The sequence below is a fragment of the Grus americana genome, chromosome 4 (assembly GCF_028858705.1).
Source record: "Grus americana isolate bGruAme1 chromosome 4, bGruAme1.mat, whole genome shotgun sequence".
In the NCBI taxonomy this organism is placed as follows: domain Eukaryota; kingdom Metazoa; phylum Chordata; class Aves; order Gruiformes; family Gruidae; genus Grus; species Grus americana.
The window spans coordinates 15,868,542-15,880,915 of record NC_072855.1 but is presented as its reverse complement, the minus strand read 5'-3'; the positions used below and the strand labels follow the sequence as shown (position 1 = coordinate 15,880,915).

The window sequence follows — 12,374 nt, the reverse complement described above, 5'->3', positions numbered from 1 at the left end:
GCATGTCTGATCCCTCTCACATCACAAAAGTTTTCCACCTAGTCACAGGAGTCCTTTAGTTATTGGAAACTTCTTCAACCGTCTCGTTTACTCTCGTTCATGTAACGGGTAGGGTGCAAAGTGCTTTTGTCATATTACACATTTTTATTCTTTGTCATCTGTCACCTGCATTAATATTGTTTCTTCTGTTTGGTAAATCCCAAAATATGTCTGGCTAATAAATTAGAGAAATATCTACTTCTATGACAGGAATACCAGGCTGTGATCCCCTCTACACCATAAAAATGCTCAGAATGAGACAACCTATAGCTCAGAATCTCTAAACTTAAGTAAAGACAACACTAATGAAGACAGGAATTCTGAGAGGAGAGAATTGAGTGTCATAAGGACAAGACAGGGTGCGCATTTGCAGTCATTCATAATTGACAAGCTCAGAGTCTCTATTCTCTAAGATACACACAGAAAATATGAGCAATATCTGTATTGCCTGCAGACAACCTGTGTCATGTTTGCTAATTTTCAGGCAGCCAATTAAATTTGCATGTGAACTGAACAAAACGGAGTCCCTAGTTTATTTGTGAAGTTTATGTAAGTATTTGTATTCTCACTGAGCAAGCCAAAAGAATTAGTGATTTAATGTAAAAGCTGTGTTCAGATGAAATGTACAGTCACTGTACATACAAAACCATTGCCAGTGGAAACAACTCACACAGCGAACCTGCTAATTGCCCTAACTTCATAAACCCAACACTGGATCCAAGGTCTCTGTGCTCAAACAGCTTGGCTTGGCTGCTCTACCAAGGGTTACTGGGCATGGACCGTGGCGAGGCCAACACTCTGGCCGTGTAAGGCAGCCGCAGGCATGCACTCCCCCGTCACACAGAATGTCGAGCTGGGGGTCTTGTTTTCCACCAAATGTGTCAAAAAGCTCTCAGAGAGGCTAGAGTCCCATCAGAGAATGGAGCTACCATGGAGTGAGACACTCAAATCTGCCTGGCTTCCCTCTCTGCCCAACTGAGGGATGGGTACGCTCGCAGGGACCAGACCAACCACCCTGCGCAATTACCTCGTGAACTCACAGCTCACTTCAGTCTTTGAGTCGTAGGTGATCTGTGAAAATTTATAATGGGTAAGACCCAAACACTCCCAGATATTACCTTTGATGGGTGTCTACTCCTAATATGAATACTAAATATAAAGAAAAATCAATATAAAATGCCTGTTGACTTGCTATCAATAAAGATGTGACTCTTAGACAAAGATGTGAAATCACTTTATAAACGTAAACAGCCCCAGTATCCTGAGAGGCCAGCAGGCTTACTTGATTTACCTAGCGTCAGAAGCAATAAAAATATTTAGATGTTACCCCAATGTAGCCATTGATTTAATTACCAAGTTAGTCCATCAAATGTGAAAAGTGAGCTCAACTATTTCAAATAAAAAGTAGGAAAGCTTATAACTTATTTATACATTGAGCAGCAATGGTAAAGGAAACCTGGACTTCATATAATATTGTACCAAATAAATATCAAATGATTAATCTGTCCTATAAGTATTCTTAAAAGCCTAGAGACTTGCACAGAGCAAATGCATCTACTGTAATATGGTGAATATTCATTAAAATGTTCTAGTAAATAATAAGGAAAAACTCAGAACAATAGATAGACCAGATACTCTACAGGTGACACACACTTATCACTTTGGCATAAGTCATTCAATTTGTTTCTACTTCAATTTTTCTACCAGAGAGTGCAAATAAATAGACTATTGCCTCCTTTTAAAATTGCTTGAAACAGATAAAAAGCTAAATACAGGGACTAAATATCACAATATTTACTGCACAGAAAAATGCAAAGGTTTTAATTAATGACTATGAGATGCATCTGGCCATTTGGCGATGCTAGTTTGCTTTTTATTAGTAAATCAAGTCAATCTTGTCCAGGTTGTATTTCTGTCCTACAGATAAATACATCAGAAGATGAGGAGTATATACCCATTTACCGGGGGACTAGGAAATCTAGCATAAAAATAAGGAGAGACTCAAAGAGAAGATTTCTTTCAAAAGATGGTCTCCCCCGAAGGCAGTTGTGGGCCAGGGCTATGCAGGCCTACGCAGCTAGTGGCCTCCTGGCAGGAAGTGGAGGCAACGACCGTACATCTTCACTCCTTTTTGGGAGCATGATGATTAGGTAGTCCGTATGTCTTTTCCTTTCCAGGGTTTTGCAAGGAGGAATAATTCAGGAGAAAAACTGCCGTGCAGTGAAATGAAATGTTGGTACTTCTGTTTTCACACTTGGTACTCTGCATGCCAAGTCTTCACTTTTTATTGTAAAGATGAAGAAACAAGAGGGAGATTTGGGTTGGTTTTCCTAGAAACAGCAGCTCTGAGCAATAAAACTGGGCCAAATTGTGTCACTGTATATATGCAACCAGCAAGATTCAAGCGTTCCTTTCAGTTTGGTTGTAAACTCCTATAGGAATGTTTGTGTTTGAGCCTCCCTGCGTTAAAGGACACGGGCTTTTCCCCATATAAGGAATATGAGCAGAGAAGGGGATTGCAAACCAGCTATTAAAACCTACTGAGCTAAGAGATTGTCAAGTTAGTAAGATTAAAGTTCTCATTGTCAGCATTATATTTGCACATTCTCCAAGTTTAATATTTAGTTGGATTCTAAAAATCATTCAGATTTTTCTCTCAATTGTAGGCAGTATATGCTTCTCTCACTGAAGTCCAGAAGCATCTTACAGTTGACATCTCAGCAACAGCACAGGATTTTGACATCAACTGCAAAAAGCCATTTGAAGGCTGAGCATTGCAGCAGTTACTTACGTGAGGTCCCTCCCAAAGCACATGGAGGAATCCTGCTCAGAACTTGTTTTAGAGATGCACAACTGACACCTACTGTGTAGCTACAGTTACATTTGCTTGGAAATAAATTGTTATTATTTAAAAAATAGACTCAAAACCTGTTCAAAAGCAGATGACCTGAGATTTTCCTGCAAAACCAGCGAGTTGTCCAGGACATGTTTATGTGCCTTTGCTGCACAATCAGAGAGGAGCACAGCAGAGGTATAAACCATGAACCAAATCTTCTCCATCACCAACAGAGTGACAGGGGACTAAAATTCCTCATAGGAGGAAGCACTGTTGGTACCATTGCCATCTTCCACCTAAGTCCCTAGGAGACCCAGCAGGACACTCTGCAGGGATTTGCATCTCTGTATGAATATCGAGAGCAAAAACAGAGACAAGTTTGGGGGGACAGCTTCTTTCTAGAAAAAAAGATCTCGCCTCTGATTAGGTATGGCAAAGGTGTTACCCCCATGCAGGCTTTGGGAAGTGCTGCCAAGAGGGTGACAGTGTGGGGTAGCCCTGGGCAATGAAATTCTTTGGCCTGCCTCAGACCTGAGAAGGGTTTTGGGGTGTAAATAGTCGGGACAGAAGTGGAACTCCTTCCTGAGCTTGCCTGGCTCTGGGAATGCCCGAGAGCTGGCACACGGGGGTCACATCACTCATTAATTTCCCAGGGCGGGCAAATCCTACCCTGAAGGAAAGGTTATAACATTGCCTTTTCCCAGTGCGAGCTACTCCCACCCAGGGGACCATATGGGTCTTTTTATAAAACATTATATGGTTTGTGCTTTTTATAAAGGCTTTTTTAAGGTTTTGCAGCCACCTTCTTCGTGTATACGTGCAGTGTCCTTCACATGTCTATCTGATGCTTTCATAAGACGCCCGTGAAGCAGGACACATCCTTCCCTGTTTCATCGCCCCATGCACTATGCGCAGTGCTTCTGTGAGCCAGTCTCCTCGCACCTGGAAAGAAAAACGACTCAGGTGACTGTAAGAAGCCACCTCACGCTGCAGCCAGGCAGGCTCCACTCCCGCTTTCCCAGCGCACACCATGGTTTGTCACTGGATGCTGGGACAGGGCACTGGGGCTGTGCCTTGGCACCGTGTCCCCACATGGGGTGACCTTGTCCGCTCCTGCCCTGTCCCACCCCGGCCCCCGATGTCACCCCGGTCCCGCTGAGCGCCCAGGGCTGGGCAGCGCGGCCGAACCCCGCAGCCCCGAGGGGCGGCCGAGGCCGGGCAGTGCGGCGGGGACGCCTCTAGGTGGGGCAGCCCGTCTGCCGGCAGCGCCGGGCCGGCTCCACCGCGGGGCGTCCCGGCCGCCGCCGGTCGGGAACGGGAGGGCGAAGGGCGGCGAGCCGGGCTCCTCCGCGGGGTGTGGGATAAAGTGCTGGAGGGGTCTCCGGTGGGCGCAGGGAGAGGCGGTTATGGGGTACGGCGGCGTCTGGGGTTTCCCCGCTGCAGTGTAATAGGCGTCTGTAAAACGGCGGATCCGACACAACGTATGGGTTTTGCCTACTTTCAACCGCGGGGAATGGGGGGGTGCGGAGCCCTTATCAGGGGTGGGGGCAAGGTGGAAATCGTGCCGCCGCCGCCATCCCCGTTTCAGGCGCTGCTCTGCCGGCTCGGCTGCCCAGCCCGCTGCCTCCTCCTGTCTCCCCCGAGCCTTTCCCTGCGGGGAGGGTTTGCGCCGTGTCCCCCCCTGCTCGAAGGGAACCCCCTTTGCCCGCTGCACGCCGTGGCCGGGGGAAGCCCTTGCCCCCCGGTGCTGCCCCAGCTGAGGGCGGCCGGGAGTCGGCTGCGAGCCCTCCACCCGGGCGGTCAGTGCGGAGCAATGCCGGGGCCGCAGCTCTCCCCCCATCCCTCCCTCCCGCTGCCCGTCTCCTCCGGCGGGGCTGGAGGGCGGGCGCGGCGGGACCACCCAGCTGGTCCCCGGCTGCCGCAGCTCCGGGACCGCCGGCCCTGCCCGGCCTCCCTCCGCCGCTCCCCTGCGCCTTACCCCCGCTGTTGCTCGCTCTCCTCCGGGCCTCCTCCCCAGGCATTTCCTCCCCCAAACAGTAGTTTTCTGGCCGGGAAGAGGGCGCAGAGATCGCCTCGGGAGGCAGGAGAGGGGGAGAGAGAAAAAAAAAAAAAAGAAGAAGAAAGAAAAAAAGAAAAGGGGATGGCAGGGAGGGAGCTGGGTAAATTAGCAAAGAATTACAGCCATTGTAAACTAACCGCAGGTATTTCCAAGAGCTTGGATGCGAAGCCTTGTAAATCAGGGACTTCGCGGGCTGGAAACTGCCTGCGTCGGAGCTTGGAGGGAGGCTGCACCGGGGAGCGCGCCCCATCCTCCTCCCTGCCGCTCCCCCAGCCCCAAAGCAGCCGCCTGCTCTGCCTCCTGCTCGGCGCGTCTGCCGCACCTGAGCAGAGCCCGAAAAAAGAAACACACACCAGGAAGCTGCCCCGGCCAGTCCTGCTCGGAGCTCCCCGTCTCCGCCGTGCCCCAGAGCCCCTCTCCGGCCGTCAACCCAAACCACGGCTCCCGCGATCCGCACCTCCAGCCTTTCCCCTTAGAAGCGCGGACCTTCCTCTCTCTCCAAGTCTCCGTCTACCCATCTCCTCTGGCACCCCAGATTTCATCTCTCGGCCGTTTAGAACCCCTTCAAATGCCCGCACAGGGCACCCTTCCTACACTTCCTACACATTTCCTCCTAAGTGGATTTCTCGTAGCTTCCCCAGATGCCTTTTATTTCCCTCCAGCTCTTAAACAACAACAACAAAAAAAACAACCCAAAACAAAAACAAACCCACAAACCCAATCAAACAAACAAACAAAAAAACCCAAAACAAAACCCCACAACCTTTGGATATTTCCTGAGTGTACCGTGGCACCGAAGTCTTGGGTGGCAGAAGCGATGGCTACCCCGGGGAATACCTGGGCGGGAGAAAGGGATAAGGAGTGAGCCCAAGCAAGATTATTAAAACGGGCTGAATTTGTTCAGAAGGATAAAGCCTGTTCTCGTTCAGTCACGCAAAGGTGCTCTCCGGCTTCGTGCTGCGTATGAAAGCGGCACTATTTATTTCATTAGTTTATTGTCCGGGTAAGAATGATGATTGAAAACATTTAATTCGTGCTAGAGTCGTTGATAATCAATTATCGTGGCTTCGTGGTCTACTATAAACAGAGGCTCATCTCCGCTGGATCAAGTAAGGAAATGTTGGAGGTGGAATCACTCCCGTGAAGAAGCAGGTTAACACCTTGGGAATTCGGGTCACGAAGCAAAGCCGAGTTTGGGGCTATCATTTTGATATCCTCTAGCTCGTTAGGTTGCCGCGTCTCGCCAGCACCGAAAAACCACGGTCGTGAAGTGAATGAAATGCGCTGGCATTTCATTTCGCGTGTACCTGCTTGATATCCTTGCCGGGATTTTTCTGTTAGCTCTGAGAATGCCAATAATGTCTGAAATAAAGACAAGCATGATGCTTGGGGCACATTGTTGTTTCGGCAACGAGTCGCTTTTATACAATTCACGTGCGTGTAATAGTTTCCAAAAGCTTCTTGTTTAGGGCCATTTTCTTTCAGGGAAAGAATCGTTTCGAGGAAAGCAGTCTTTAATCTGCGAGCAATTGCTCTCCTAAAACGGTCTTTAAAAGCCACATGGACCGAAAGACCGTCCCTAATATGTAACGGACCACGGTTTTAAACAAATGGAATGGTGAAAAGGCCATTATCGTCAACCAGACGAGGCTATTTTGCATTTACCCCCACAAGGCGAGCGGCCGGAGGTTTGGGCGCTTTTTCCGCAGCGCACACAGCCCCGCTCCCGGCGGCGCGGTCCCCGACAGACCCTGGAATAAGCAATTCCCCGAGGTTCTTCCCCGAGCAGCACGCATCAAATGCTTGCCAGCCTGCCGACGTTGTTCCCGTTCCCTCCGCGACGTTTCCCGCCGTGACCGGACCCTTCTCCGCCACCGGGCTGCAGCGCTCATTGCCCGGCTCGGCCGAGGCGCGGCGAGAGGGGAAACACCCTGAAACTGTTATCCCTCACTCTCCGGGTGGAAGCCGCCGCTCTCCTCCAAGGAGAGGGACGGTCCCTCCCAGGGTCGCCTCCGCCACGGGCGGCACCGACGGGCAGCGCGGCGCCCGGGGCGGCCGGCGGGGGGGGGGGGGGGGCGGGAAGAGCCCCGCGGGCCGCAAGGGGTTAAGGCGCGGCGCGCCCCGCCGCGCGCCCCGCGGAGCCGCATCGCCCCGCGGCGGGGAGCCAATCGCCGGGCGGGCTGCGCGGGGGCTGCCCAATGGGAAGGCGCGGGGCCGGCGCTGTCAGGCGGCGGTGAGGGATGACAGCGCCGCCGGGAGAAAAAGGAGAGGGCGGGCGCGGGGCGGGACAGAGCGGGGCGGAGGCAGCGCCCGCGCCGCCAGGGACCCGCGGCGGCGCCCGGCGGAGCGCGGCGCGGCGGCCCCGGCCCTATGGGCGGGCGGGCCGGCAGCGGCGTAGAGAGGCTGCCCCCGCTGGCGCCCGCCCTCCCGGCGGCAGAGAAGGGCCCGGCACCGGCGCGGCCGCGGTCGGCGATGCGGTCGCCCAGCTGAAGGCGCGGCGCGGTCCGCTGCTCGCCCGCAGGGCCGCCCGCCGCCGGGCCATGGCCGTCCGCGGCGGCAACGCCCTGACGCCTTTCTCCATCCAGGCCATCCTCAACAAGAAGGAGGAGCGCGCCCGCCACGCGGCGGGGCGGCCGCCGCCGCCCCCGGGAGCGGCCGGCGGCTGGCGGCTGTGCGGCGCCGCCGAGGGCCCGCCGCTCCCCTCGCCCGCCGCCGCTGCCCGCGGCCCAGCCCCGCGGACGCCGGCGGGCTGGGACTCGGACTCGGCGCTCAGCGAGGACCCCGAGGGCGAGCGGCGCTCAGAGGAGGAGGGCGCCGGTGGCAGCGCCCGCCCCGCCGAAGCCGCGGGCGGGGGGCGGCCGGCGGTGGAGGAGGAGGCGCAGCCCCCGGAGGCAGCAGAGCGGGACGCCGCCGGCCTCAGCGACAGCGAGATGTCGGCCGCCGTCTCAGGTAGGGGCGGCCCCGGCGGCGGCCCCTCCGCACCCGCGCGGGGAGGGCGGGAGGGTCCCGGGGGGCGTGGGGGAGGGCTGACAGCGGGGAGACGATCGGGGCTTTCCGCCGGCCCCGCGGCGTTGTGCAGCGAGTCCGGGCTGTGCCGGGGGAGAAAGCCCCCGAAACGCGTCCCGCGGGGCGAGGGAGGGCGGATCGGGGAGAGCCCTTCGCCAGGCTGAGCCCGCAGCCCGGGAGGGCGCCCGGCGCTTAAAGGAGACCGAGAGACCCCGGCTGCCGGCAGCGGCTGTCCCGCGGGGGGGGTGGGCAGCGGCTCGGCGGGGTCTCCGCCCGCCCCGTCGCTGCAGGCTGGCCGCGAGGAGCGCGCCCGGCCACCTGCGCGGGTGCGGGCCCTCCGAGGAGCGGGGCGACGGGACGTGGGTATCCCGGTGCCTGCCTGCCCTGACCGCCGTGCTCTCCCCCTGACCGCAGATCGCAGTCCGCCGGAGGAGGAGGACGGAGCGGGCAAGTGCGGGAAGCTGCTGCCGGGGGAGGAGGAGGCGGCGGCACCGAAGCCGCGGAAGAAGCGCTCCCGCGCAGCCTTTTCCCACGCGCAGGTCTTCGAGCTGGAGCGGCGCTTCAACCACCAGCGGTACCTGTCGGGGCCCGAGCGGGCCGACCTGGCCGCCTCCCTGAAGCTCACCGAGACGCAGGTGAAGATCTGGTTCCAGAACCGGCGCTACAAGACCAAGCGGCGGCAGATGGCCGCCGACCTCCTGGCTGCCGCCCCCGCCGCCAAGAAGGTGGCCGTGAAGGTGCTGGTGCGCGACGACCAGAGACAGTACCACCCCGGCGAGGTGCTGCGGCCACCCTCGCTGCTCTCCCTCCAGCCCTCCTACTACTACCCCTACTACTGCCTGCCCGGGTGGGCTCTGTCCACCTGTGCCGCAGCTGCTGGCACCCAGTGAGGGGCACACATACATACCCCCCCACCACACACACTGGCAGCCAGGAAACCCATCTCCCCTCTGCCACTGCCCCCCCCACCATCCATCCATCCATTCATCCATCCATCCGTCCATCTTCTCAAATCCAGAGCCCCAGCTGCAGCTCTCAGTGCCTCGGACAGTATTTATTATTATTTTATTGTTATTTTTATTATTAATATTATTTGGATGGTTCCTCACCCTCTCCTCTTCCAACATAGGACTTCTTGGCCAACCCACCCCAACCCTCACCCTGTCCCCACCCCGCCAGCCGAGGACTCTCGCGATTCGGCACGACTAGTTCATGGTATCCATGTTGTCAGTGTATTTGGTGTAGACTTTTTGTTTGGTTTATTTCGCTTCGGATTGGTAGAGACTCGATCTTGTGTGGGAGAGAGAAAGAGAGAAAAAAAAGGAGAGGAGGAAAGAAAAAAAAAAAACCCGCAAAACCAAACGCAGCTCAAAAGAGGAGATCAAGGACTCCCTCGGTGGATTGTAAGGAAGATTATTTTTGACGTCTGAGTCCTTGGTCTTCCAACTCGTTGCAAACTGAGTGTGCCTTGTATGGTGCTGAATGTAAGGAAGCCTCTTTCAGATCCCCCCTGCCCTTGTTGTCCATGTTATTCCTGTACTCCATGATCCCTGGCAAAGGATAAATATGTCACAAAAGGGTGAGACTTAAATCGAAACTCCAGATTTCTTATTTTCCTTTTTTCCTGAGATCTTTCCGTGTTCGGGGAGGGAGGAGTTACGGATTTTTCGCACTTTCCAGTTGTATTAAAGTTGTTGTTATTATTATTTTTATATTCAATGTGAATATTTCTAGTCAGGCTTTTTAAGAAATCGATGTAATGGGAAATTTTAATACCATCAGTGCCTTTTACAGTTCTTCTGCAGACCTCTCCTTCAGGGGCGGGGATTTCTGATCTGCTCAGCAATGTAATTACAGTCTTTCTTTCAAGGTAACTCATTGCTTTTCTTCTTCTTTTCCCCCCTCCCTTTCTCTTTTAACGGCACTGTGCACTCAACTAGATTATTTACTTAAAATGAATTGTGAATGTTTGTAAGCTACCCGCTGTACTTTTTTTTTTTTAATTTATAAACTTTAGTTTAACACTTAGCTCTGCCGCTTGTGTTGTTTCTGAGAGTGGACACGGATTTCCTCAGCGACTTTTTCCCTGCAGCAGACTTGAGGCTGTAGTTCAGACCACGTCCCTCCTTCTCCCACTCGCACGGAGGCTGGCAGTGGCTCTGGTGGGAACTGGCAGCTCCGGCGGTGAGGATCGTGGTGCCTGGCGGAGGTCTCGCTCTCTGGTCCCCAGCTCTGCCCCTGTGCACTGTGCAGCACCCGTGCTGGTTCCCTCCGTGGGAAGCAGAGGAAGCAAAAGGGCTCGGGCCGGGAGCCTTAAGGAGTTATCTGGTAACGCGTGTCCAGGATGGAGCGATGCCCCTTCTACCGGACAGCAGGATCGCTGGTTTAGTTTTCAGCTACCCGGCTTACGGTGAGGATGCGGTGCGGTCGGAGGAGCCGCGGGGACATCAGATCGGATTTTCCGTGCGAGGGTGGTCTCGCTGTGCGGGCTGGACCGGGCGGCCCGGCAGTTGCCCGTTTCCACGGGCCGTGTCGGTTTAAAACGCTGGCAGCTCCCGGGGAAAGTGTGTGGGTCGGCAGATTGTTTTCTCTCTGCCGGAGCCTGGCGGGGAGGCCGGGGCCGGGGGGCCGCGGGCGGGCGGAGGCTCCGGCTGGGGCTGCGGGATGGGGCTTCGCAGTCCTCGGCGAAACGGCCGGGGCCGTTTGTATCCCGACACAGCCGCGACAGCCGCTTGGGGCAGCCTCCCGCCTTGGACTGAATCCCCTCCAAGCCTCCGCAGCGAGCCCGGGCCCTCCGCGCGGTGCTGGCAGCGCATCCCCGCCGCCAGCTGCCGTCCCAGCCGCGGCCAGCGCTTCCAGACGGGACGGGCAGCCTGCGCTGGGGTGGGCAGGTCTACCTGGGGGGGCCGGCGCCGGGTAATGGCGCTCAGAGGGACCGGAGCCGGTGGTGGCTGCGGTAGTTTCTCCATGCCGGTGGAGCCCTACCGGGGCCCGCTCACAGGCGGCAGCGTCGCGCGGGCGCCGCCGATTTCCCCCTCACCGCCGGCTCCTCTCCCTCCCCGCTGGGTCGCACGGGCTTCCCGCCGGCTCCCGAGCACGGAGTGGCTCGGAGGAACGGACAAGAGGAAGCCCCTGCTGCTCCATCGCCCCCCGGCCGCGGTCCTTGCGAGCCACCCCAAGAGGCGGCCGGGCTGCTTCCTCCTCAGCCCGCTCGCCCTGGCATTCCCCGGTTGTTATTTCGCTCTCTCCAGGCTCGGGCAATCAGCGCTGCGGGCTGGCTGCGTTTGCCCTGCAAGGGAGATTGCACCCGGGCTGGCACCCCCGGCTGTCCTGGGCGGTGGGGAGAGGCGGCGGCTCCCCGGGGGCTGCCCCGGCCCCTGCGCGGGCTCGGAGCGAGCTGTCTGCTCCTAAAGCCGTCCGTGGCCGTGGCACCGGGGGATGCTTTGGTTTGGGTTTTGTTCCGCCGGGTGGGTCGGCAATCCTGCCGGCCAAAGGAGCGCTCCAGATGTAGCGGTCCTGGCGGGAAGGGGCCTCTATAGAGTTGACCTTGGCGGATGCGGGAGGACTGACATTTATTAGGCCCGATCCTGAAACCCTTTTCTTCTTTTTTTTTTTTCCTTTTTTTTTTTTTTTAATTATTTCCTTCCGCTTTTCCCACCGCTTTCCCTTTTGGGAAAATGAAAGTTTTGGGTGGCAGGAGCAGGGCCCCCGTGCACTTGGGAAGGTGAAGAGGAGCCCCTGCTGCCCCGCAGACATCTCAGTTTGCTCCTTTTCTTGCCCCTGGGGATGTTTCTCCGCCTGCAGCCCCGTGTCCCCGTGTGAGGTTTGCAACCCCATACAAGACATGGAGCCGCGAACTCCCATCCCAGTTTCGATGGGACCATTTACACCAGCGGAGGGTTTGGCCCCGGTAAGGATGGGGAGTCAAGGCAGCGGGGGTGGCTTTTGGCGAAGCCGGTTATGGTTCCTATCGGGCTCCCTGTTCGAGAGAGGATTGTTTCGAAGCCGCCCTTTTTTAAAATTTTTTTTTTCTTTTTTTTTCTTTTTTTTCTTCTTTTTTTTTCCCCGTGGGGCACGGTGCTTTATTATTTTGCTTCGTGCTTGCTGACGGATGTAGCGCTGTAGGGAACCGCCTGATATGAAAAGAAAGTGTCGGTCATTAGAGCTTCCCAGGGGTTCCCCGGGTTATAACACTGGATAACATACTCAGAATAAAGCGTCAAACTATTTTTCTTTGAATCCGGTAAAACTAAGATGCATTTTACTCGAGACAGAAATTGCTGAAAAAAAAAATGTTCAGAATGAAGTTACTTGGAATTTTAGGATTGAGTTTGATATCGAATATTTACGCGTTGGGAGTGTCTTCGTTTGGCGTTGACAAAATCTGATATTTGAGAAACGTCAGAATTTTCTACGGAAAAATTTAATCGATAA

General features: G+C 55.6%; 1 protein-coding gene across 1 annotated transcript; it reads left to right on the top strand.

The window, feature by feature from the left end:
* The first annotated feature begins 7,247 nt into the window (after window positions 1-7,247).
* On the top strand, window positions 7,248-9,916 carry NKX3-2 (NK3 homeobox 2). The gene is made up of 2 exons (XM_054824596.1): window positions 7,248-7,883; window positions 8,355-9,916. Exons 1-2 carry the CDS (start codon window positions 7,475-7,477, stop codon window positions 8,828-8,830), a joined length of 885 nt encoding a protein of 294 aa, XP_054680571.1. The 5' UTR covers window positions 7,248-7,474; the 3' UTR covers window positions 8,831-9,916.
* The last annotated feature ends 2,458 nt before the right edge of the window (window positions 9,917-12,374 follow it).

What these genes read in the sequence shown, in the direction of transcription:
- NKX3-2 (XM_054824596.1), top strand. Translation starts at nt 7,475, where the DNA reads ATGGCCGTCCGCGGCGGCAACGCCCTGACGCCTTTCTCCATCCAGGCC. An exon ending in GATGTCGGCCGCCGTCTCAG is followed by an intron (nt 7,884 to 8,354) that starts GTAGGGGCGGCC and finishes CCCTGACCGCAG; the next exon opens with ATCGCAGTCCGCCGGAGGAG.